The sequence below is a fragment of the Chrysemys picta genome, chromosome 3, assembly GCF_011386835.1.
Source record: "Chrysemys picta bellii isolate R12L10 chromosome 3, ASM1138683v2, whole genome shotgun sequence".
NCBI lineage: Eukaryota > Metazoa > Chordata > Testudines > Emydidae > Chrysemys > Chrysemys picta.
Window position 1 is genome coordinate 56,748,714 of NC_088793.1, and position 25,318 is coordinate 56,774,031.

Below are 25,318 nucleotides of genomic sequence, written 5' to 3' on the forward strand. Positions count from 1 at the left end.
CATAATTGAATGGGGGTGTTTTTAGCAGGGTTCCACAAGTTTTGGACTCAGCTTGGTGTTATTCAACATTCATCAGGGATCTAAAAGTCAATATAAAAATCACTATAATATCATCTAATGGCTGGAAGTTGAAGATAGACAAATTCAGACTGCAAATATGGTGAGAGTACTTAACCATTGGAACAATTTACCAAGGGCCATGGTGGATTCTCCATCATTGATAATTTTAAAATAAAGATTGGATGTTTTTCTAAAAGTTACACTCTAGGAACTATTTTGGTCAAGTTCTGTGGGCTGTGTTATACCAGAGGTCACACTAGACGGTCACAATGGTCCCATCTAGCCATGGAATCTATGAATCTAGGAAAACAAGCATCAATATAGAAAAGGATCTGGTGATGCTGAATGCTCATTTCTTCACAAAGTGGTAGAGGCCTGCATTGGTGACTGCTTTTATTAGGGTTCACAATTTTCATAGCATCATTAAGTTCCTTTCAGTGTGTGTGTCATCACCCCAAAGCTTCCTACTGAATTCGATGTGTCCAAATGGCTTCCAGGATTCAACAGAGTGGTTTCTAGTCACAAGGCCATGCTGTTTTCCTGTCAAGTTGCAGGAAATACAAATACCAATACAATGATTCCAGTCCAACTTTTCAACAATCAGCTCTTGCTGCTAAGCTTCACAGATTTTTTTTCACCTTGTCACAGGCCCTGTCAGTGGACAGTGAAACAGGCAGTCCTCATATATCCATCCCATTCATACTGAGCAAGTGTTAGAAGTTGGGGAGAGAACACTCGCCTATACTTTCATCCAGTTACATTGAAAAGTACAGGGTCTCCCGACTGCTTCTTGAAGATCAACAACTATATAATGAGCAGACTGTCAAAGGAGAGGTCAAGTTAAAGCAATTTCCTAGCAGCAGGAGATCTCAACATTACACTGATAACATTTGAAACACAGGGTACAATTAATGTTTTCTAATAATTATAATTAGATTTGGTGGCTTTCACTATTTGTGGTGAGACTAAGTGTGATACTTAGAGGCATTTTACATTGACAGCATTTACATTACCAAAAAAGCAATTTGGTGAATGCACAAGCTTTTGCTTGAAGAATTCATAAAAATGGTCGCTGCCTTTTCAAATGGCTCAGAACTCTCTTGCTTTTAATGGCTTTATGCATGCTCCAGAATTCTCCGCCAGTTACTGACCATCATTCTGGTGTGTGATTAGGTCCAGGTCCAGACAGTAAAGTCAGGATACAAGCAGTGGGTCCAAAAAAGAGGTGGCTGCAACTGGCCTGCTGCCTGTCTGTGTAAAAATGCAGGAAGTATGCACTAATACAATTAACTTTCCTTTGAAGGGAAAGCTGGAGAGCAAGAAGTAGCTGTAGGCAGGCACCAATAGAGCCCAAAGAGGGAAAACAAAAAAAACCCAAAACACCAAACCCAACATCAGGAGCCTGGCTGTTTTTTAAAAAAAAGCCAGATTCCACAGCCACTGAATCGCAGACTCTGTATGAACTTGAATGAGATGAATGTGGTAATGCATAAATCATAGCGCTATTGTATCAGGTGGTCTGCAAACTCAGAAAGGCATCACTGCATTGGTTATATTCAGTTCACAATTTTGATACTACCTTCACAACTAAGGAGGACAGACACAGGGATTTTTTTAAAGGAAGGGCAAAAAAGGGAGAAAAAAATGAAAGTGGTCATGGCCCACAGGCTGAGAACCCCTGCTAAAAAGAGCTGTTAACATGTACAGTACTGAACACTAGGGTTTTTTTTTTTTAAAGGTAAAAACTGAATCTTACAAAGAATTTAAAATTGCTTCTAATACTCCAAAATCTTACTCAAAATATCCCATTCCAAACAAATTTTTCACCATGTCCCTGAAGTATACCAGATACAAGAGTACTAGTATTAATCACATTGCAATATGAAGGCAGGAGTACAAGTATAAGAAAGAGAATCTGTCTTGTTGCTTAGGACACTTGTTTATATTTATAAACAATTACTAAAATAATGTGATACATACATTCTTTGGCAGGATTACTTGCCAAGGGGATGGGGTGGGGGAAGGGAGGGAAAGCAGTAGATGTGGTATCTTGATTTCAGTAAGGTTTTTGACACAGTCCCACAAAATGTCTCCTAAACAAACCAGGAAAATTTGGTCTAGATTAAATTACTATGACGTGGGTGAATATAGCAGCTGAAAAACTGTCCTCAAAAAGTAGTTATCAATGGTTTGCTGGCAAAAGTGGGATAACATATCTGGTGGGATTCTGCAGGGGTCAGTAATATTCAATATTTTCATTAACGACTTGGATAACTGAGTGGAGAGCATACTTATAAAATTTGTAGCCAACAAACTCAGGAAGGAGGTCCTCCAAGCACTTTGGAGAAGAGGATTAGAATTCAAAATGACCTTGACTCATTGAAGAATTGGTCTAAGATCAACACTATAAAATCCAATAAAGGCAAATACTAGGAAGGAAAAATGAAATACACGAATACAAAATGGGGGAATAACTGGCTCGGTGGTAGTACTGCTAAAAAGGATCTAGGGGTTACAGTGGATCACAAATTGAATACGAGCCAACAATGTGATGCAATTGCAAAAAAAGGGTAATATTCTTGGGTTTATTAGTGGCAGCGTCATAAGAGATACATGGGAGGTAATTGTTCCGCTGTACTCAGCACTGGTGAGGTCTCAGCTGGAGTACTGTGTCCAGTTTTGGGTGTCATGCTTTAATTAAAAAAAGAGGTGGACAAACTGTAGAGAGTCTAGAGGAGAGCAACAAAAGTGATCAAAGATTTAGAAAACATGAGGAAAAGGTAAAAAACCAGACATGTTTAGGCATGAGAAAATAAGACTGGGGGGGATATTTTCCTAACAGGTTTCAAATATGTTAAGGGCTGTTAGAAAGAGGACAGTGATCAACTGTCCTCTATTTCTACTGAAGATAGGGCTTAATGTGCAGCAAGCAAGATTTAGGTTAAATATAAGAAAATTTTTCTACCGATAAAGATAGTTAAGCACAAGAGTAGGTTACCAAGGGAGGTTGTGGAATCCCTATCACTAACTTTTTAAGAACAGGTTAGACAAACACCTGCCAGGGATGATCTAGGTATACTTGATCCTGCCTCAGCATGAGGGAATGGTGTAAATGACCTCAAGGTCTCTTCCTGCCCTACATTTCTATAATACTGTGACTGAATTGTATCATGTGCACATGCTTAATACACAGTTCTGTACTGGGTAATAATGATTATGCTCCTTGCAAGGAATGGATGTAAAGCACTGCACAGGTAGAAAAATTTAACAGTCCAGTGTACAGTATTTTAAAAATATTTCATATGCTGTCCCTTACATATAGATAAGGCTGCAAGTCTGTCATGGAGGTCACGGATTCTGTGACCTTCGTGACTTCTGCAGCAGCTGGTGCTGGCTCGAGCCGGGCAACCCCTGAGCCAACAGCAGCACTTTGGGTGTGTGGGAGTGCGCTCAGGGTTAGGGGCAAGGGGAGGGGGCGCTTACTTGGGGTGTGGGGCCCCCCTGCAGCTCCTAGGTGGTGGAGGGGCGGGGGTCTCCATGCCGCACGCTGTCCACAAGCCCTGCCCCCACAGCTCCCAGCCAATGGGAGCTGCGGCAGCTGGTGCTTGTAGCAGGAGCTGCAGAGGAACCCCTTCCCTGGCCCCTGCCTCCACCACCTAGGAGCTGCAGGGATGAAGCCGGTAGGAAATCCCCCTCCCCCAGTATCAGCGGGGGTCCCAGGCTGCACCCCGGACTTCCCTCCCTCAGCACCAGTGGGGATCTCAGGCCACGCGCTGTGCTGCGCCCTGCCCCTCCTCCCTCAGTACCAGTGGGTGTCCAGGGTCACCTCCCTCAGCACTGGCAGTGCACCCAACCCCCCCCTCCCCCTGCAAGTTTTAGTCATAGCAGCTATTTTTAGTCAAAGTCCTGGACAGGTCACAGGGCATGAATTTTTTTTTTTTATGGCCCATGACCTGTCCATGACGGACTAAAAACACCCGTGACTAAAACATAGCCTTACCTATAGAGTATCCCCAAATACACTGTAGAGAAATCCAGTTGTAAGTTAAAGAAAACACAGGAGGTTAAGGTGAGAATGATAGTCTCTGCTCACTGGTTTGAAAGCAGGAGGGTAAGACCCCTAAAGGGCTGAATGCAAAGGCTATTGAAGACAACCAAACTACTCTGAATTCAATGGGCTTTGGATCAGGCCAGAATAGAGCAGAAGCAGTGAAAAAATACTTTAGATTGCCTAAAATATAATTTCCAGATGTGACATTAATATATCTATTCAATGAAATATTATTGGAGGAGAGTAGGGGGGTGGGTGTCTGGGCTAGGGGAGGCCCTGCAACTGGGCTTTCAGTGGATATAGTGGGGGTATCTGGGCAAGGGGGGCCTTGTGCCTGGGCTCTGGGGGGGGGGGGGGGGGGGAGTTGTGGGTGTCTGGCCACCTGGTTGGGCTCTGGGGGGAGAGGGAGCAGAGAAACAGGAACTGGGTTGTCATAGGGGTTTTCTTCAACTCTACTCCTGGGGGAATTTTTGTGTGTGTATATTGTTACAGACATACCTGCTGACAGGTATTTTGAAATAAAATTACCAAAATAATTGAAACTGACGTGATTATGTAGTGTTATTTTGACAAATAAAATTTTGCAGAATTTTAAAATACTGTGCTTATAAAATTTTTATTTTTTTGGTGCAGCATTCCCCTGGGAGTAATATAAATGCAGCACAGATTACCAAAAAAAAAAAAGTATGCTAAGTGGCCAGATGTCCAAACAAAAAGATGAAGGAAAAATACATTTTGATTAATACATTAAAACCGGGAAAGGGGAACTGGAAGGTTACTCAGTGGTAAAAGCAGATTAAGGGTATACTGCACCCTAGAACACAGCAGTAAGAAGTTATCTGAGAAAGTACAAGTGGACTGAGAAACGATACTTTAATTTACTACTGTATTTAAAAAAATGCAAGTACATATTCTGTCATAAAGCTCCTCTATCATACAGCTGCTTCAAATATCTCCTAACTCTACTGAAGCTTATTATAAATAAATGTTTGCTTTTATAACACACTAAGGTACTGCGATGTACAAAATCCTTGGCTGTTTTACAGACAATTATTTTAATAAACTGTATGTACTTAGACTGAACAAGTAAATGGATGATTCATGTATTGTATATATTTGTGCTAAGGAATTTTTATGCAGACTAAGATTCTCAACTGGTAAAAGGCAAAATTTTATCTACTCCATTTCCTCTTGTCTTCTGCATTCCCTTTTTCAGATCAGTCATCATAGCCTATGATATTCAGACTAAGTTAATTTATATATTAGAAGTAAATACAGAGACAACATATCAGAAAAAAAATTGTCTAAGCATTACAGTTCTAAACCTAAATAACATCAAAGATTTGATAGTTTTGCACTCAGATTGTGTTACTATTTACCCCATCTTTATTTTGAAGAAAGAAACAACCTGTCCTCTTCAGCAAGCAAAATACTGGTTAGAAACAAATCTATGTAAAATGAATTCCATATTAAAGGCAACTAAAGTTCTAACAATATAGAAATTATTTTTAGAAGATTAGTTGCCATAACAACATGATCTCTGTCAGGTTGTTCTTTGCTCATGCTACTGAGAAGAAAAATACAATTCAAGTGCAATAAAATCAGCAGGGCTCTCATCCCCACTACATCTGAATAGTGGTTATAATTGAGTAGGTCACATCCACAAAGCCAGTAAAAAATAAAATACTTTAAATGCTAAACATTTAAAATTAGTATATGGAGAAAATATACTTGCATCTAAAAAAGACGAAGTCAAAATACAAGATAAATGCTTAGGAGAAAAGTGTTAGTGGTCCAAATGAATATAATTTAAATGTCAACCTGTGGAACACTTTGCCAGAGGATGTTGTGAAGGCAAAGACTATAACAGGGTTCAAAAAGGAACTAGATAAATTCATGGAGGATAGGTCCATCAATGGCTATTAGCCAGGATGGGCAGGGATGATGTCCCTAGCTACTGTTTGCCAGAAGCATGGGGGACAGGGAATGCATCACTTGATAATTACCTGTTCCATTCATTCCCTCTGCGGCACCTGGCATTGGCCAGTGTCGGAACACAGGATACTGGGCTAGATGGACCTTTGGTCTGACCCAGTATGACCGTTCGTATGTTAATAAACCATTTACTGGAAAAATTTCTGCAAAACATTTTTGAAGAAGTAGTCCTCAGATATTCTAAATCAGCAGTTTTCAGAAACTAAACTACCAAACCTGCCACAAATGTGTAAACTGTAGTCAATGCTCTGAATTTTTAGATCAATAAAATTTAAAACAAAAATTCTTCCATCAGTAAGCTGGAACATCTATTAAAGAAAGAAAGCAATCAGTTGAGCAAACATTTGTAACTCCTGATTGTATGTGGAACTTCCGTGTTCAACTGTTAAGGATATTTTTTTTAAGGTTTCAAAAATATCCTTATCAGATAAATCCACAATATTTGCTTTAAATCCTGTTTTCTACTGTAAGTATTTGAGACTGGGGGTGGGGGGGGTGGGGGGGAGGAAATCCAGTGAGACTCCTAGCCATCACAATTTTCTGGATCATCACAATACAGTGAAAGCAGACAAGCACCAAGTTTGGCTTTCTGGCATTTCCCTAGATTCTTTTCCCAATGCATGGGTTGATCATAATTATTATGAATTCAATGAGACTCTCAAAAGCCATGTACAGAAAACAAGATTAAACCAAAAAAAGTTCTATCAATAAGAAACTTCTTTCCAAAACATTCTCAAAGAATTCTACTATAGAACTGTCGGAAGCAAAATACAGCTTATTGTATTATGTGTTGGCTATACCTATATTAAATGCTTACACCAAGGCATTCTATTAAGTCATCTTAACCCATCAACATTAATAGTTACTCAGGCCTTGAACTGGGCTAGTATGCAGCAGTATTGCACATCAGCACCTCTCCCAACTCACTTCTTGTTTTCCAGAGTCTCTGCTTTCATCTTTTAAAAGCTGAAGACTCTGGGCACTATAGTTGCAAAGAAAAGCTTGACAATGCAAACTAAAAGTACCCAGTGCAATAATGTGTACTAGAGTTTGCAGAGAGGCTGAAATAATAGCTTCAAGAAGTCTGAACTACCCAGTTTTCCTAAATGAGTGCTAACTCAGATGCCAATGCGGATATTTTAAATGCCAATGTTAGGTGGTACTTTGGTCAAAGTATATAGTGAAGTATATTGTGAAGATCTACTCTATGTATTCTGCGTGATAGTTTATTTAAGAGCCAAGTATGGGTGGGTATGGGAGAATACCACCATTTATTTTTACCCTAATCAAGTAGAAGCAAAACCCAAAGCAATCAGCAGGATATCTGAGCCCCAACACAGAGAATCCAAGACTGAAGAGTCTAGCAGAGCCCATGGGTGTATTCAAATTCAGGTCAATGAGTCGAGCCCAGAAAATCTTATATTTATAAAATATTTGAGCATTTGTATGATATACTGAGATGGTATCCCATTCTGGCATCTTAAGAAGGTGGAACTTATTCTGGGGACAAACACTTTCACCTAATTTGACCCAGGTCACAAAATAATGCTGTTTATAAGGCATGCTTCCCCTATCCATCTTCTTGTGTCAGCACTGGTAAATTCAAAGTAAGAATTTCAACCTGAAGGGGAAGGGAGAAAAAAGGGGCAAGACCACAACAAAGTTCCGACATTAGGAACTCCAGAGTTATTCTTAACGACAATGCATTCACAAAGGTAGAAGACAAGTCAAGGATGCTTCATTTAAGAGAGAAGCACAGGCAGAAACTCTTTCAGAGACTTGTTGACTCATGTCCAAAGACAATGAGGCACTGATGCTTGTGATAGTAAATTTAAACGCTAACTTTTGTATGGAAAAAATACAACCCTACAGAGGCAACAAAATTCCTAAATACAACACCATAGCCATAACAAAATCTACATGTTCTGAACTGGGAACAGGTTCAGATACTATCACCAATATTCAGATCCCTTAATGAAAGTGCTCTTAAAATTAAATGTGATTTCCTCAATCATTACCCTGTGATGGGAAGAAAAAAAAAAGTGTTTTAGATCCCAGTGTCTGTGTAAGTGCTAGTGGAGAAAGATGATAGTTGATTTGGAATTATATGGAAAGCTATTGCAAACTCATGTCAATTATTGATAAGCATGCTTTGTGCTTAGTAATATTTTTAAGAAACCTTCCCACCCAGGCTTTATGTATACATGGATATGTATCCCTATTTTTCAACCTTCCCTTCCACAGCCTGTGCAAGCTTTTACATCACAGAAAAAATATGCCAAGATTGGAACACAAACTCCAGTGCTTCATTCTGCAAATTCATGGATTATTTTAGATGGCCGTAAATCTATTTTTGCTGATTTTGAAGAAGTCAAATGCAAAGATTGTGGCCTCAAAAACTAAAGGTTGAAGAACTCAATACAACTGATGATCACCTCAAACTCTAACCTCAAAGTTTTTCATAGATTCCAAGGCCAAAAGGGACAAAATAATTCCTAGAGGATCTCTTTTAGAAAAAACATGCAATCTTCATTATAAATTGTCATTGATGTATAATCCACCAGGATCCTTGGTAAATTGCTTTAATTAGGCAGACTTCTGACAACATTTTTCTGGCTCAATAACATTCTAGATGGTTTATATGTACACCTTTACTAAATTTGAAAACATTTTATAATTACAAGCCTATGTAATTATATGATTCTTGAATTTTCACTGTAAAAAAGGATATGTTTCAGAATTATTTGCTAGCATAACAGTTTTTTGGATGGTTCAGCAATCACCCCCCTTTCCCTTCTCACCCCCCTAAAAATCACTTACACTTCCCCTTTAAGAAACTGATCTAAACCTTGAAAAAACAAATTTTGTCAAGGGTATTGTTAACACATGTATATTATTTAAATGAGTGGGAGATTTGTTAAATTAGATCTTTTTGTCTATATAGTAAAATGCATTGAATTAGGATTTATATTCTACAGAGTAGATTTCTTTCCACAAATGGGAATTTACTAGGCTGTTAACTAGGCTACATTTCAACCTTCTGTAAGTAAACTTTAACACAGAGGACAAACACTAAAGAAGCTTGAGCAAATGCTCAATTATTTAAGAAAATAAAATTTCAGTGGTTTCTCTTGCTAGTGCACACAAATATAATGAAGTAACCAATCTTCTACAATGATGCAACACAGGAAGTGTGCATTGAACAAAAGTTTCATTTGTCTTACCTTCTGGGGCATCTGCATCACAGACTTTAGGCACGTATGTTGTAACATTCCCTGGCTGGCCATCAACAAGTGTCATATTATGCTGCATGAAGAATATGTAATGTCAGAAAAGAACATTTTATATAGGTGCATATATTATGCAATGTGGTGTTTTCTGAAGCATATAAATCTTGCAAGAAATCATTTTGACACAACAGCTATATTTTATAGATATGTTTTAAATTTCACTTGCAAGAAAAAAGGTTTAAAAAATTCTTGCAGTACATCTTTAATCTTTGCATGCCATTGATTATTTTCAATGCTTTACAGGTTCTGAAGTGTTACAGAATAATTTCATAATATAAAAATGCTCCAAAAGATTCTTTTTCATAATTAAGCTTTAGTTGATGACATTCTAACAAACCCTTTAAAATGATAAACAAGTTTGACTGTACATACAGGGACCTGACAAACATACAGTTGTATGAGCTAAAGGTGTTGGATCACATGATGGATTGAAAGATCCAGCTAGGCACTGTGGAAGTGTTATCGACATTATTCTAGCCATGGGTACACCAGAGCAGTATTGCTCTATGATGCCGCTATGTATGCAGCATAAAATTGCATTAGCTCTTTTCGGTGCCATAGTGCATCTCAAACGTGGGTCTAATTTGCTGCCCATTACTGCTTCTATGTCTTTCAGCATTACTTCCCAGATTTCTCCCTCCCACTTAATATCTATATTTCAAATTATTTTCCACCAGATTACTTATTTGGCATTTTTTAAAGCTAAACTTTATTTGCTTATTTCATGCCCAGACATCTGATTTCCCCACTTCCCTTGATCGTTCTTGCATGTCTTGATGGTTGTTTTCAACTAAAATGAACATGTGCCTGTCAACTGGGAGTGTCATGGTCACTTTCACAAAAGAGGCATTTGTTCTTTTTTTTTTTTAAATAAACCTTTGCAGATTGACCTCCTGAAGGAATTATCAGTCAGCTGATCCAGTGAAAGTGACAGCAGCCTAACTGAATGTACACCTCTACATCACCTCCAGATCAGGCTTCTCATGTTATCTTTGCCCCTGCAACACCACCAGGCCTCAAATAAGGCCTCCACTAAAAATAGAGACAGGCATTTCCTGAGACTGCAAGAAGTAAGGAAGTTACAAGGATAAAGAGGAGAAAGATGGGGCAATGGGCAGAAGAAGAGTGCCCTCCTTCTCTGGTTCCAAAAGCCCAGCAGTACATTTCTCCCTAGTATCCACCACAAGCATCCCACTCTCCACTCAGATGATAGGTGTCCAGTTCTTCCTCACTATTCAAGGAAACAACAGCCTATTCACATTATTTCCACCCATTATGTCTGCTTCATAAATGATGCCAGCCTCAATATTCTGTTCATTCACTTCTTCCGCAACTTATTTCGTTTTTTGCACTTTCTTCCCCACTGACTCCTACACATGGAACACCCTACCTGAACTAATCCACAAGGACAATACTCTTTCTGATTTTGTTATTTCCTAATAGTCCACATAACACTTACAAGATGAGAGCTAATTAAGACGTGTTGATTTTATTCCAGATTTTTCTACTTTTATTACACCACGTTGTGCATCAGTCTTTACTGAGAAGTTCATTCTCTGAATGAACATACTGATGTTACTCAAGTCTTTTAACACCTTAAAACCATTATTGCCTCATTAGGCTCCTTGCGGAATGGATCATATCTTTTTATCTGTGCTGGGAAGCTTCTTGGTTGCTTTTGTATATTGTATTTTTATCATTTCTTCCAAAAGCCTCCTAATTTAGGGTCTCAAATGTATTTCATTATGTAAGACCAAGCCTAATAATAAACCAAGCAATACCCTTGCTAGAAACTATCCCCCTTTATACCACCATTTTTATTAGATTTTGCTTACTATCCCCTTAGTCAATCGTCAAGCTCTTAGAGGATATTCATACTTTCAAGCCAATATGAATTAAATCTTAGTTCCACAAGACAGAGTTCAAATTCTATTTCAATAGTAAAATGTAAGCATATTAAAGATGCTACTTTTTTCCATCAATTAATTTTGCATTTCTATCTAAAAAAATCCAGTTTGTCTGGCAATTTTATTCTTCGTTATTTATTGAGTACTCAGAATTCTACTGGACACTCTATAGATCATAGAATAGATGTTGTCCTTGCTCTGAAAAGCTTACAATCTAAATGAAAACAGGATGAAAAGGAGTGGGTTAAGAGACAAGAATGCAGAGGTTGCAGTTAAAGATAATTTACTTACTTAAACTGCATGTAACTTGGTTAATTTTTTAAAAAACATTAACTGAAAGCTTAAAAGGGGTTTCTTTTATTGGCAAGGGATAGGCTGATGAGTGTATTTCTAAGGGCAGAAGGCAGGCGGAAAAGCATGGTAAATCTGAGATAAAGAAGCAGGAAGCAGAGGAATGTGCAGGTGGAAAAAGGAGGAAATGAGGGCAGAGAAGAAAACTAAGAAGTGGAAAGCAATATCATCTTAGAGTAATGGACCGTACTATACTGACATCACAAGGGTCTAGGGGCTTTGAAAGCATACTGGAGTATGTGTGCCTCCACCAGGGGTTTACATGGCTTACTCACCTCAGAACGTGCTTCTCTTCCCCCAAGGTAATGTAGGTATGAGAGAAGAAGCCCAGATAAAAGACTTCATAAGATTTTGTAAAAAGCAACAGAGGGTCCTGTGGCACTACTTCATAAGATTTTGTTCATTCTAAAAGTTTAGCTCCCCCCTGGTATTGAAAATAGATTAAATGGCAATTGCTAGAATTGCACTTCTTTTTTGAAGATCAGTGCTACATTGGTTTTCTCCAGTATTCTGGGACCTTTCAACATCCCTGAGTTTTTAAAAGTAACATTAGTCAGTGGTATAGTCAGGAAATGTGGATTCAATTCCTGACCCTGTCACATATTTTGCATTAGTCCCGGTCCAATGCTTTAACCACAAGGCCATCTTTCCCTCCTAATCAATCCTCTTCCTTTTTACTGTAAAGAAAATTGCACAAGCCATTGCTTCCACTTCAAGATACTTTTGTCTCAAGGTTTTAAGGTTTTGAACATTAAAAAGGATGGGAAGTTGAAGAATCAAAAGAATCAAAAGTTACAGAATTGCTGAACGTGTCTACGGAAATATTGTTTCCCAATAAGGATATTTACAGATTAATTGGAATTTGAAAGCATAGGAAGAAAGATTACAATGGAGAAATGGGAACAGCAAATTAACTCCAGTATACACATGAAAACACACTTAAAATTGAATTCTGATTTCTACATAAGCAGGGTACTAAGAACAGATTAAACTCACAGAACAAATTAATTTTTACAATATGCAAGAAACACCAGCAGAAGTTTAAAAAATACTTCAACCACAGCTAAGAAAAAGCAGGGAATATAATTCTCAGTTTTGACTTTTATATTCAAGGCTCATGTAGTAACCAATTTAGTTTTCAATTATTTAAATTACACCACCTTATGTACGCGAAAGCTTTTTGAAGACATGTTAAGAACTGCTGAAAATTGGCAACTGCTTGCATGTCAATGTATCCATACAATCAAATTTCAGCTGGGAAAAACCCTAGCTCATGCCATTGCCAGTACAGGACAGTTTCCTACATATATCTTTTCAAAGGCTGTCTTAATTGAGAGATGAAACAGGAAACATTCTCCAATTGGTTCAGAGGAGTTTCACAAGCTAATTACATATAAAATTTAGGTCCCATGTAAGAATGGATTCTCTAACCAAAAGACAGATCTGTTCAATAACCTTTTAACTAAATTATAGCTGGATACATTATTTTGATCAACTGGAGATGTACTTTTACTGACAGTATGGAAAATCCCAAGCATATCACATGAAGTAAATACACAAGTATAGATTAAATGGGAACTGAAGCTGGGTTTATGTTATTGCTGGTTGCCCACAAAGAGAACCTTTTCCACTTACAATCATAACAGGCAAGTTGATTGCTTTAATAGAATCTCCTGGACCTTTTCCAAACAGGACAGTTCTAGATCTGTCAAATCTCTATAGCCCATGCTGTCAAGTGGAGAGAGTCTGTGTCCATATGGGAATTATGGCCTCTCTACTGGGGACAACAGGTCTGAAATTATGTGTTCGGGGGCACAGGGGAGGAGAGAGTAACTCCTTGCAACTCTTGCAGGACATCAGAGAGACACTTATCTTATCTAGGCCTTGGAATCACAATAACCTTGGCTTTCCTCTTGTCTGGTTCTCCTGACTTAGAAAAAGTCCCCATTTAGTCTAGGAGAAACCCACCTATTATGGGCTGATTAGCTGCTCCTACTCTGAAGCAAAACCTCTAACATTTGGTGTTGCATCTTGTTGCATGTCGGTCCATCTCCACATATACCCATAGGGAGATGTTTGCTACTGAGTTCTTGAGTGACAACAAATGTTGATTGTGTAAGTCACTGCTCAGCTGATCTGCCAGTAATATAGTCCTTCCCTGCAACCAAATGGATAAATTTGGCTACCAAATGGATAAATTTCATGTACTGTGTACTATGGACCATCCAACAGAGCTATGGCCTCTCTGCATAGCTAGCTGGAAGGTGCTCCCCTTAATTGTTCACATAAGACATCTGCAATGTTGTCAGTAAGTACTTGATTCACTCTGCCAGTAGAAGATGGAGAAAGGTCTTGAGAGCCCAATATAATGGCCTTAATTCTAGATGTTGACATGAAGTTTTTTCTTCCCAGAAATTCACGTGACTGAGTTTACAAATCCTCAGAATAGCTACACCAGCCTAGAATGTAAGTGTCAGAGGTGACTGGGACTGACGGAGCTGGAAAGTTGAAAGCATCTCCTTCCAGGGCAGAGAGATGCTGAGTCCACCATGTAAGGGATAGGAATACATCCCTGGCTGTATAAATTTCAAAATATTGCTGTCTGTATTTGGCTAGCATGACATGACATACTAAAGTACATATGCTGCCAAAACCATAAGGCTCATCAGCTTGAGAAAGAACATCTTTAACATGAATTCTCTTGTAGTAATTTTATTGCTGAATGGATTTTTAAATTTCTTTGTTCTGGAAAAGTACTGCCTTTTTAAGAATTCAGAATTGTCTCAATAAAAAAGTATTACTTGGGCTAGACTAAGGCATCTAATAAGGAACTAAGGTCTCCCAGGTAGTTGCTCTTTGTTGGCAAACAAATTTATAAGACAACCGCATTTGCTGAACAAAAAAATCAGATGTCTTTCAGTGACCAGTGAGTGGACCCTATTGATTGCAGCTCAGGTCATCTGCAAATGTGTTGGCTCCCTGCTAGATGAAAGACAATAGGAAAAATATGATCTACTCTTCTCCATTACTAGAGAACATTTACCATGTGACACTAAGGCCTTGTGAATAACGTAGCTGGAGTTGACGTAGCTTAGGTCGACTTACCACGGTGTCTACACCATGCTGCGTTGACGGGAGACGCTCTCCCATCGACTTACCTTACTCTGCTCATTCCGGTGGAGTACCGGAGTCGACTGGAGAGTGCTCTGCGGTTGATTTAGTGCGTCTTCACTAGACCTGCTAAATCGACCTCTGCTGTATCAATCGCAGCAGCGTTGATCCCCAGTAAGTGTAGACAAGGCCTCAGGTACTGCTGCATTGACTCCACTATGCACCCAGACAGTACTGTCCTGGGAGTGAGGCAGGAGTACAGGTGAACTGTGAGAGCAATGATATTGGACTTGGGAATTCAGAGGGCATATATGTCAGAGGGTCTGCTGAGGTGGGGCCGAGACATACACTGGTCAGTGAGATGTAGTTGAGCAACTACAACTAAGCTAGGTGGTTGAGCCTCTGAAAGGCAGCAATTCCTTAACGGGTCTTTTATCCTCAATGGCCCAACTCCTAGAAAAAGCGGTAAGTCTAAATCTTATTGTACATGCAGGTAATCCAAAGCTAAGGTTAAACTTTAAATAAATCTAAGCATGTTACGGTATACAAAAGTACTCTGTTATGACACCCAAACATCTATCCCTTTCCCATCATGATACCATGTGGGGGAGGAGGAAGGAGAAAATCTGGAAAAGAATTAGTGTGTTTAAAATTAGTTTAATACTTTCTATTACTTGTAATTACACACTTGATTAAACACAATGTATGGTGTTGCATGATGATACTTAAGCTTGTTTGGGTGCCCTAAATAAGCAATTCCATACCATAACATATTTGGATTTTTTTTTAAGTTTAACATTGATTATGATTTTCCTAGGTAACTATCCATAGATTCATAGACCTGTATATTTTAAGGTCAGAAAGGACAGCTGTAATCATCTAGTCTGACCTCCTTCTCTAACACAGACCACAGGACTTACCTACATTAACTCCCACTTCAAGATCAATAGCGGTGATTGAACTAGTGCATCCCATTTAGAAAAACATCCAATCTTGATCTAAACATTTCCAGTGATGGAAAATCTACCATAACCCTTGATAAACTGCTAATAGTTAATTATCCTCACTGTTAAAAATCTGTGACTTATTTCTACTCTTAATTTGTCTATCTTCAACTTCTGGCCATTGGATATGGTCATCACTTCAATCTAGCAGACAAAGGTATCTCTATTATTAAATTTCTGTTCCTCACATAAGTACTGATCAAATCACCCCTTAAACTTGTGTTTGATAGATTGAGGTCCTTGAGTCTCACTACAAAGTACATTTTTCAATACTTTAATCATTCTTGTGACTCTTCTCTGAACACTCTCCAATTTTGGAACATCTTTTTTGAATTATGGACACCAGAACTGGACACAGAATTCCAGCAGCTGTTACAAATAGTGTCTAATACAAAGGAAACAGCCTCTACTCCTACATGAGATTCTCCTGATTATATATCCAAGACAATGCAATGCTTTTGGCTATAGGGTTGGTCTGGGAGCTCATGTTCAGCTGATAATCCTCCATGACCTCAAAATCATCTCTAGAGCCACTGCTTCCGAGAACAAAAGTCAAAATCCTATAAGCAAGGCCTATATTTTCCCCCCTAGATATATGACTTTACACTTGGTTGTATTAAAAACGCATAGTGTTTGCTTGAACCCATTTTACCAAGCAATCTAGATTATTCAGTATCAGTGAACTGCCCTTTTCATTATTAACCACTCCTCTTATTTTTGTGTCATCTGCAAACTCTAATGGATTTTATTTTTCTTCCATGTCATTGATAAAATGTTAAATAGCATCGGACCAAGAACCAATCCCTGTGGGACCCGACTAAAAGCACTCTCACTGATTCCCTGCTTACAATTACATTGAGACTTATCAGTTTTCAGTACATTTAATGTGTGCCATGTTTATTTGTATCATTTTAGTTTCTTAATCAAAATGTTGTGCAGTACTATTACTTTTATCACCCAGACTTGTAATCTCATGAAAAAATAAATTATATATGTATATCTCAAGTTAGTTTAACAGGTTTTATTTCCCATAAACCCATGTTGATTGACATTAATTATATTACTCTCAATTCTTCATTGAACTGAGGCCCGTATCAGACATTCTAATATTTTGTCGAGTTTCAGTATCAGGCTAGCAGGCCTATAATTACTCAGGTCACCTCATTTACACTTTTAAATATTGGCACAACAGTAGAATTCTTCCACTCCTTTGAAATTTCCAGGTTTCCAAGACTTATTGAAAATAAACATTTATGGGTCAGAGACCTCCTCAGCCAGCTCTTTTAAAACTCTCTGATGCAAGTTATCTGGATTTGCTGATTTTAAAATGTCTAGCTTTAGTAGCTGCTGTTGAGCATCCTCTTGCGTTAGAATGAAAAGTATTATATTCATATCATATGATGATCAGTAACGACTTGGGTCTTCTCCAAACACTTTAAAGAGATTGCTGCACACTTCTGCTTTTTCGCATTGACAATTCTACCATTTCCATTTAGTATTGGGATTCCATCTGCTCCTAATATACTTAAATTCCTTACCATCTTTAACTTGGCAGTCCATAGATTTCTCAAAGTGTCCATTTGCTTCCCTTATTGATTTTGGACAATTCCCAACTTCTAATTTACAGTTATTTCTCTCACCTACCCCATTTCCCCCTGTGTTATACATTTTGTGTTTAATGGCTGCTTTCACCTAAACCAGGCTGTCTTAACCAGTGTAATGTTTTCTCTCAATTTTGGGGCAGACTTTTTGGGCACCTAGTCAAAATGTTTTTTTACAGTTCCCAACTGTTTACATTTTTGTGTTTAAATTCTTTCTCCCAGCTCCTTCGGTTCAGAATTGTTTTCAACTTTGTGAAATTGGCCCTTTTAAATCACCAAGTACATATTACTAGTTTGGACTTTACATGTGGTATGTGTAAACAGAGCAACTGAGTCATGATCACATGCACCTAAGCAACTACTGATTTTTAATTCAGAGATCAATTCCTCTATATCTGTCAATATCAGGTCTAATGCATGTTGGATGCAATAGTTTTGAATTAGGAAATTGACATTTAAGTTTTGGAAACTCCAAGGACATATTAGTACTGGTAGAATGAGACCTTCAGCATATGTCACTCAGATTGAAGTTCCAGATGATTACGTACCTTTTTTTCTTAAAAATAGAAAGAGATAAATACAATAAATATGAAGTGCAAGAATCAAAACTGATTTAAAATAGAAAAAGGTAGGGTATGGAACAGAAACAGCAAAACTTAAAGATAACAAAATACAGGGATGCAAGAGTTAAAAGAAGCAGTAGTTAAAATTAATGGAAAAGTTTAATGTTAATTATAAATACTGTAGAAAAATGCTAAGGTTAAGTAGGACATTTACAGGATAAAAGTAAGTTTTGGAATAATTTAAAAAAATAGACAAAGGTTTAAAACTTTTTTTTTTAAACTGAATTATCACAACATATGCCCCCCCATTGCTCTGACTACCTTGTATTTTATTATTCCTTCCACTTTTGTGTTTTTGTTTTTAGATTAGCAAGCTGTCTGGGGCAGCCACTGTCTGTTACTATGAGTTTATACAGAAACTTCCACAATGGGACCCTATTCCTGATTGGGGAGCTTGGCCATTATCAGAATATAATGAAAATAATAAAAAGCAGTTCCTGTGCTGAGGGAGCATAAGATGTACTGGAAGCTAGCAGCAACAACTGTAATTTCCTTCTAGATGGGGGCAGGACCAGGTCCCTCTACAGCTCTACACAGAAACTACACGCTGCATTTTGTAAAAGGATGCAACACAGTTTCTCCGGCTGCACTCCTCCAAAATATCCAGAGGCACAATAACTCTAGGAGATTCTTATGGATGTATCCCTTCAAAAATAGGTATATAGCAGGGCTGTGCTTTGCCTCACCCCATATATGCAATTCTAATACTTTTTTAAAACAAGGTAAGTTATATATATATCCTTATGAAAGGAAAAATCTCACCTGAACCAGGTATTTTTGGCTTCCATACATGACATACTGAGGTGCAAGACTGTAGATCATATAACTTGTGTGAAGAACAATCAACAGAAGTATCATACAGAGAAATAAGAGTGCTTGAGGACGAGTTTTACCTCTTCTAATCTTATACAACTAAAAAAAAACAAAGAACAGAAAACGTACAAAATTAGATCATAATTGTTTCTTTAGGTTATCAAGCTTGATATCTATTAAAGGACATTGCTTTTAAACTAGATATTTATATTATTTTCCCAATTACATCCTAAAACACAGTAGAAATATATTCAAAAAACCTCTCCCCCAAGGCATAGCTGTAAATGTAAAAGCCTCTACATATACCATACAAACGATCAAGCTTCAGAAAAGGAATTAAGGGCTGTTTGCAGATCCTCCTTTGAGTGTGCAACTACAGCACAATCATCTGGATACTGGCGATCAGTTATTGTTGCCGATATTACATTAGTTCTAGCACAGAGATGGGAAAAGTTAAAGAGATTGCTGTCAATCTGATATTCTTTTACACCAGTTCAGATGACAGAGGTAGAGCCACTGCGCAGGATGGAGGCAGTCATCTGGTCATAGATGAGTCTTAGAACAGTGATAAATTTGCTTGGGCAGCCAAATTTGACATGATTTTCAACAGAGCCTCACAGTTGACAGAGTCAAAGGCTTTGGTAATATTGATAAAGGCCATATACAGCTACTGGTATTGTTCTTGACACTTTTCCTGGATCTGCCTAGCTGCGAAAATCATGTTGCTTGTGCCTCGTGATGGTCTGAAGCCACACTGGGACTCTGGAAGTACTTCCTCTGCAAGAGGGAGCAGGCGATTCAGTCAGATTCTAGCAAGAATCTTCCCAATGATGGAGGAGGAGGAGGACAATGCCTTGATAGTTGTCATAACTGGCCTCGTCTTCCTTTTTGAAAATGGGGATAATGTTAGCATTATATAAGACAGCAAGGATTTCTTTGATACGCCAGATTTTGAGGAGCAGCAAGTGAAGCTTGTTAGCCAGTGCTTCTCCCCCAACTTTCAGTACTTCAACTGGTATGCCATCAGGACCTGGTGCTTTATTGTTCTTCAATTGTTTAATTGCTTTGTAGACCTCCTCAGGTGTTGATGGGTTGGTAAGAGATTCCCAGATTGGGTGCCGAGAGATGGAGTTGATGGTGTCAGTCACAGTCGATTCTTGATTTAGAAGCTTTTGATAGTGTTCCTTCCAGAGAACTTTGATGGCTTTATCATCTTTAAGAAGAGTACTACCATCTTCAGATCTCAGAGGTGAGAGGCCACATGAGCTTGGTCCGTACAGGGTCTTGGTCTCTCAAAAAAACCTCTGCATATCATGTCAGTCATTGAATGTTTGGATTTCTTTTGCTTTGTCCTTCCACCATTTGTTTTTGATTTCTCAGATCCTCCTTCGAACTTCAGCTTTGAGCTGATGGAAAGAGCTCTGCTTCCGACTGGATAGTGGTTGGTTTTGCCAGTCGCAGAAAGCTTTTCTCTTCTGTTCCAAAAGGGCTGTAATCTCAATGTTACTGTTGTCAAATCAGTCCTGATGGCAGCAAACACCCCTTAATTGCTTCTATGAAGTTTACAAAAGCCTAGGGCTACTCTGAACATCAGCAAAACAAAAGTTCTCCACCAGCCAGTCCCCGGTCAATCATCAGACCCAGCAAGGAAGATCTACATCGACAAAGAAGAACTGGAAAATGTAGAATACTTTGCCTATCTTGGCAGCCATCTCTTGCAGAGGACAGACAGACGTCGAGATTCAGCACAGAATTCAATGTGCCAGCCTTGCCTTTGGCCAACTGTCTTGCCGGGTGTTCAACAATCACAACATCGGAACAGATATTAGACTCTAAATTTATAAAATGATGGTAATCCCAACTCTCCTCTATGGCTGAGAGACTTGGGTGACCTATTGAAAATACATGAGAAACCTGGAACGCCAGCACGAGTACTTTCTTCGGAAGATCCTCAATGTAAAGTGGGAGGATCGTCAAACCAATGTCAGTGTCCTCACAGAGGCCAACATCTTCAATGTTGATCCCCTGATTATCCAGGATCAGCTGAGGTGGAGTGGGCACTGTGTGCGCATGCCTGATGAACGCTTACCAAAACAACTGCTGTATGCCCAACTCACCAAAGGAAGGAAGGAAGGAAACGGGGAGGCCAAAAGGAACATTTAAAAGACATCCTCAAGATAAACATCAAGAGATATGGCATCGACACCACACACTGGGAGACAGCAGCCCAGGATAGGGGTAGCTGGCCAAGACTTGTCAGAGAGGAAACGTCCACTTTTGAGGAAAATCGCCTTGACCTGGTCACAGAAAAACACCAGAAAAGTAAGGAAAGACACCAATCGCGGGCCGACTTTGTCTTCCAACACCATCTGCAATGTCTGCCAACGAGCCTGTGGCTCAAGGATGGAACTCATTCACCAAAGGACCCAGGAAAAATAAAAGCTGTGAAAGATCATGCTCGACCTCTAGAGATCACTGATGACAAATGATCAAACCCTATCAACAATATTTTACAAAATATCCTATGATCTAAGATCTCTAACTTCAAAATTGGCAGTTTTCCTTATTCCAAATGACTGTCACCACCTCATTTTATTTTCAGTGGGGCTGATGCCAAACTATCCTCATTCAAGATGGTTGCCTACAGGCGCTGCATGTGGCAATGGGACTGCCCTTAGTAAAGATGGCGACTCCCTGGACTTCAAGGTTAGCGACTTGGACAGGAAACTGAGGAGACGGGAGAATGTGGAGTTCAGGAGAAGATCTGGGACTGGAGACAGGAGACCCTGGGGGAGGAGACCGAGTGGACAAGTGACAATGTGGGGAGGGAAAACAGATAGGATAATGGTAAGGGAGAAGGAGAATAGACGGGTAGCTCCTCCACTCTCAACGTTAGGAAACGGTAAGGGGAGTCTTCTTCTGAGCAACCAATTGTTGCAGGCACATTTAAAGGTTGAATTTTGACCCTGAAATGTGCTCACACTTTGTGGGCAGGTGACTTCCACCTTCAAGGCTCAAAAACCAGAAACCAAAAAACCCAAACACGTTCAGTCTTCCACACCCCTACACTCCACCTCACACATAAATCATGATATTTGAACACTTAAGGGTGGCAATACATTGAACGTGCTGCTTCCATAAAGCTCTCAGACTCTGCTGGCTTAATACCTGCAATTTTGTCTCGAGTTGAAACCGCTTGCCTTCCTTTAACTAGGCCATGAGGCCAAAATACAATCTAGCTTTTCAAAACATGGTAGATGCCCTTAAAACTCTTGCTAAAACAATTGATTGTAATATTGTTTAAAAAGAATACTTGCTTCACACCATTTTAGCTTTTAGAACATGGTAGAGAGAAAATTCTGCAAAGTCCTTTTGTATCTGTTACATACATTTTAAATATTTTTATATAGTAATTTATAAATGTTACATTTTAGTAAATAAGTAATATTTACCCTTATCCAAAAGAACCATATACCCATGTTTCGAATCCCTGCCATTGAAGTGAAGATAAAATACATAATAATTGTTGTAATGAGGATATAATCCAGTGGAAAAACCTAAAAGAGAAGAATATTAATATATAAAAACTGAAAAAAGAAATGAAAACAGTAACATAACAAATACTCAACACCAATCAAATTACAGGAGTGGCTGATCATCTAATTTTAAAAACAGGTTTCTTAGCTCAATGGGATGCTGTATATATCAGAACTTCTCATTGTAATAGTGTTTGAGGTGGTAAGGGAAGGAAAACTGCCCGATTTAAAACTTAAGACAGTTAATTACAAATAGAGCTGAAACAATTAACAGTTCAATTTAGAAAAGAGATTGAATAGCTTTGTGAATTTTTTTCCAAACTTCACCTCAATTTGAATTAGATATTGCTTCATTCAAATTTCAAAAGTTGGGCTAGACTATTTAGTTCCATTGACAGCAAAGTCCAGAGTTAGAATAGCGCAAGAGGCCTCTTTCAAATGAGTTAATATAAGAGATATAACATTCATATATCATTTGTAGAGTAAAGTCAAAATTAATATAAACCTTTTATTAAAAAAACTACACAAAAACGTATGTCACTTACATAACATTTTTAAAGAAAGTACTGTTGTGAGCATTACTTAGTAGGGATCTGATGGTTAATTCTAGTTAATAAATAATATTCATAGGGAAAACATGGCATGCCCCCAGCATCTTAATGTTGATGTACTATTTAGTTCTTTCTTCAGTCATCCTCTTGGTACAGTTTATCCTGTCACTTTAGTATTTCCAAAATTTGTCCTTTTCCTTGTTTCCTTACTGTTAACACTTTGTTTATATCCTGGTTATCTATTGCCTTAATTACTATGATCTCTTATGTGACTTAAGTGCTCTTTTCGCAGAAGTCTGCCCACAATGTTTAGTCCTATGTCTTTTTTTTAAAAAAGGAGAAAATAGACAATATAATGGACTCTAAAAGTGACTGTTAAAAATGTAAAATAACTCCATACAAGTATTTATATGATGCATGTTTATCTTCATTCTAGAGGGGATGGATCCTCAAGTACTCCAACCCAACATACACCTTGGTTAGGTAGCCACAATCTTCTGGGCCTGGTTTTCAGAGCGTGGATTGATGCCCAACACTCTGGAAATTAGCTTCCTTTAAAGTTGCCCTAGTTTGGGTATACAGAACAGAGGCAACCCAAATCACTAGTGACAATCTTCTTTGCCTCTGTTGAAGTCCAGGGCACAACCACCCCAAGTGGGATAATCTTTTTCATCCCATCACCACTGAGTTCAGCAGCCACAAGTTATTCAAAAGTCACATGCTGTGTTGACTCCCAGGCACTGTTTTTCTTCCCTCACACAAGAGCTTTATAGTTGCCAGCACATTGCAGAAACTGAGAAAGAATAGTGAGGCAACAGCGCTGATTAAAAACCCTTTGCTTTTACCAATACATATAGTTAGATTTTTTTCCATTGAATTTTATGTGGGCGATTACAACTTGCCTTTTGGTAGGCTACCAGAATAAGAATACCATATATCAGACCAATAAATCAGTTTACTACTGAATACTTGTAAAGGATTTTTTTTTTGAGATATCTGTAACACACACACAAACACTAGAGTCTACTCTAACTTTTTATACATATACACTTCCACACACTGTGGGGTTTTTTGTTTTTTCATCAAAGAGAATGGTTACTTACCCTACAATACAATGGTTCTTTGAGGTGTGTTTTCCACTTCTGCTGTGCACATGCCCTATGCGTGAGATCAGATTATTTTGAAATAATGTCTGTTGGAGCGATGCCTTTGTCCCTGTGAGACCTTTCCAGCTACCATAGCTGAGAGTAAAAGGGATGAAGCTATCTCAAGATGCCTCTCTTCCCTTCACAAATAAAAAAATCCCAGTTTCAGGGATTAGAAATAGCAGGGATGGAAGCTGGGTCATGGAATACGTGTGGACAACACATTTTGAAGAATCACAATTACAGTAAATAACCGTTCTCTCCTTCAAGTGAGTGAACCATACAGATTCCACTCTTGGTTACTAGCGAGCAGTATCCCGTCCTTAGTGGCTTGTAAGAGGCTTTCCTACTGAAATATCAACTGAAGGACTGCTTTACCAAAGCTTGCATCTGATCTTGAGGCCTGCAGCAAAGCACAGTGAGTGTTGAAGTTACAGACTGAACTCCATGTCACTGCTCTACAAATCTCAAGGCAGAGCGACATTATTCAAAGAAGCTGTGGAGGTCACTTGAGTGGAGTGAAATGGACCTGATGGTCTGGGTGGATTTTTTTTTCCTGAGATGTAGCAGGTATGTTTAAAGTCTGAAACCCACTTTAGACAGCCTCTGCAATATCTGGCTATCAGTTGTCCTCATTTGTTCTGGAAATGAAACACAGTCTTGGTGAGGTTCTGATTGATGTAGTTCTGTCTAGGTTAAAAAGAAAGAAGAAAGAAGGACAGAGCTATAACCACATCCAGGTATGAAGTTTTGCTTTGATCAGTGAAGAATGAAGCTTAAGAAAAAAAGACTGGTAGATGAACAGACTGGTTAATGTGAAAGCCTGAAACAACCTTAGGCAGGAACTTAGAAAGCAACCTCAAGGTGACCTTGTTCTTGTGAATGATAGTATAGGAAGTCCTTGTCCCAAGGACCTGAATTTCCCCTATTCTCCTGGCTAATCTTATGGGCTTTAGGAAGGTTGTCTTTATGGAAAGGGGATAAAAGAGGCAGGTAGTCATGGACTTCAAGAGAAGCCCTATTAAGCCAGCAAGTACCACCTTGAAAGCCCCAGGAGAAGGGATTTGTTTGACTGGCAGAAAGGCATGGATCAGTCCTTTAAGGAATCTTGTCATGGTGGGGTGATGGACCATAGTGTGACCCCGCACCAGGGAACGATCTGCCGAGGTTGCAGCCAGATGAATAGAGCCCTGCAAATCCATGGATGCAGCTCAAGTGCACAAATTTTGTATCCACACAGGGCTCTAAGGCACACACTCACCCGAATGAAGCGGCTGTCA

The 25,318-nt window shown here is 38.8% G+C and overlaps 1 protein-coding gene across 5 annotated transcripts in view; it reads right to left on the reverse strand.

The window, feature by feature from the left end:
- Positions 1 to 25,318, reverse strand: part of LMBRD1 (LMBR1 domain containing 1) — a 216,375-nt gene that overhangs the window by 31,658 nt on the left and 159,399 nt on the right. For 2 of the 5 annotated variants that reach the window (XM_005280088.5, XM_005280087.5), the window contains exons 12-14: positions 22,259 to 22,363; positions 18,756 to 18,905; positions 9,331 to 9,412 (exon numbers count right to left, since the gene is read on the reverse strand). In XM_005280088.5, the coding sequence (XP_005280145.1) occupies positions 9,331 to 9,412; positions 18,756 to 18,905; positions 22,259 to 22,363 (337 nt within the window). Of the gene's footprint in view, positions 1 to 55; positions 81 to 9,330; positions 9,413 to 18,755; positions 18,906 to 22,258; positions 22,364 to 25,318 lie in introns of those variants that run through there. The other 3 variants (XM_065587944.1, XM_042848855.2, XM_065587945.1) reach the window with 2 other exon arrangements.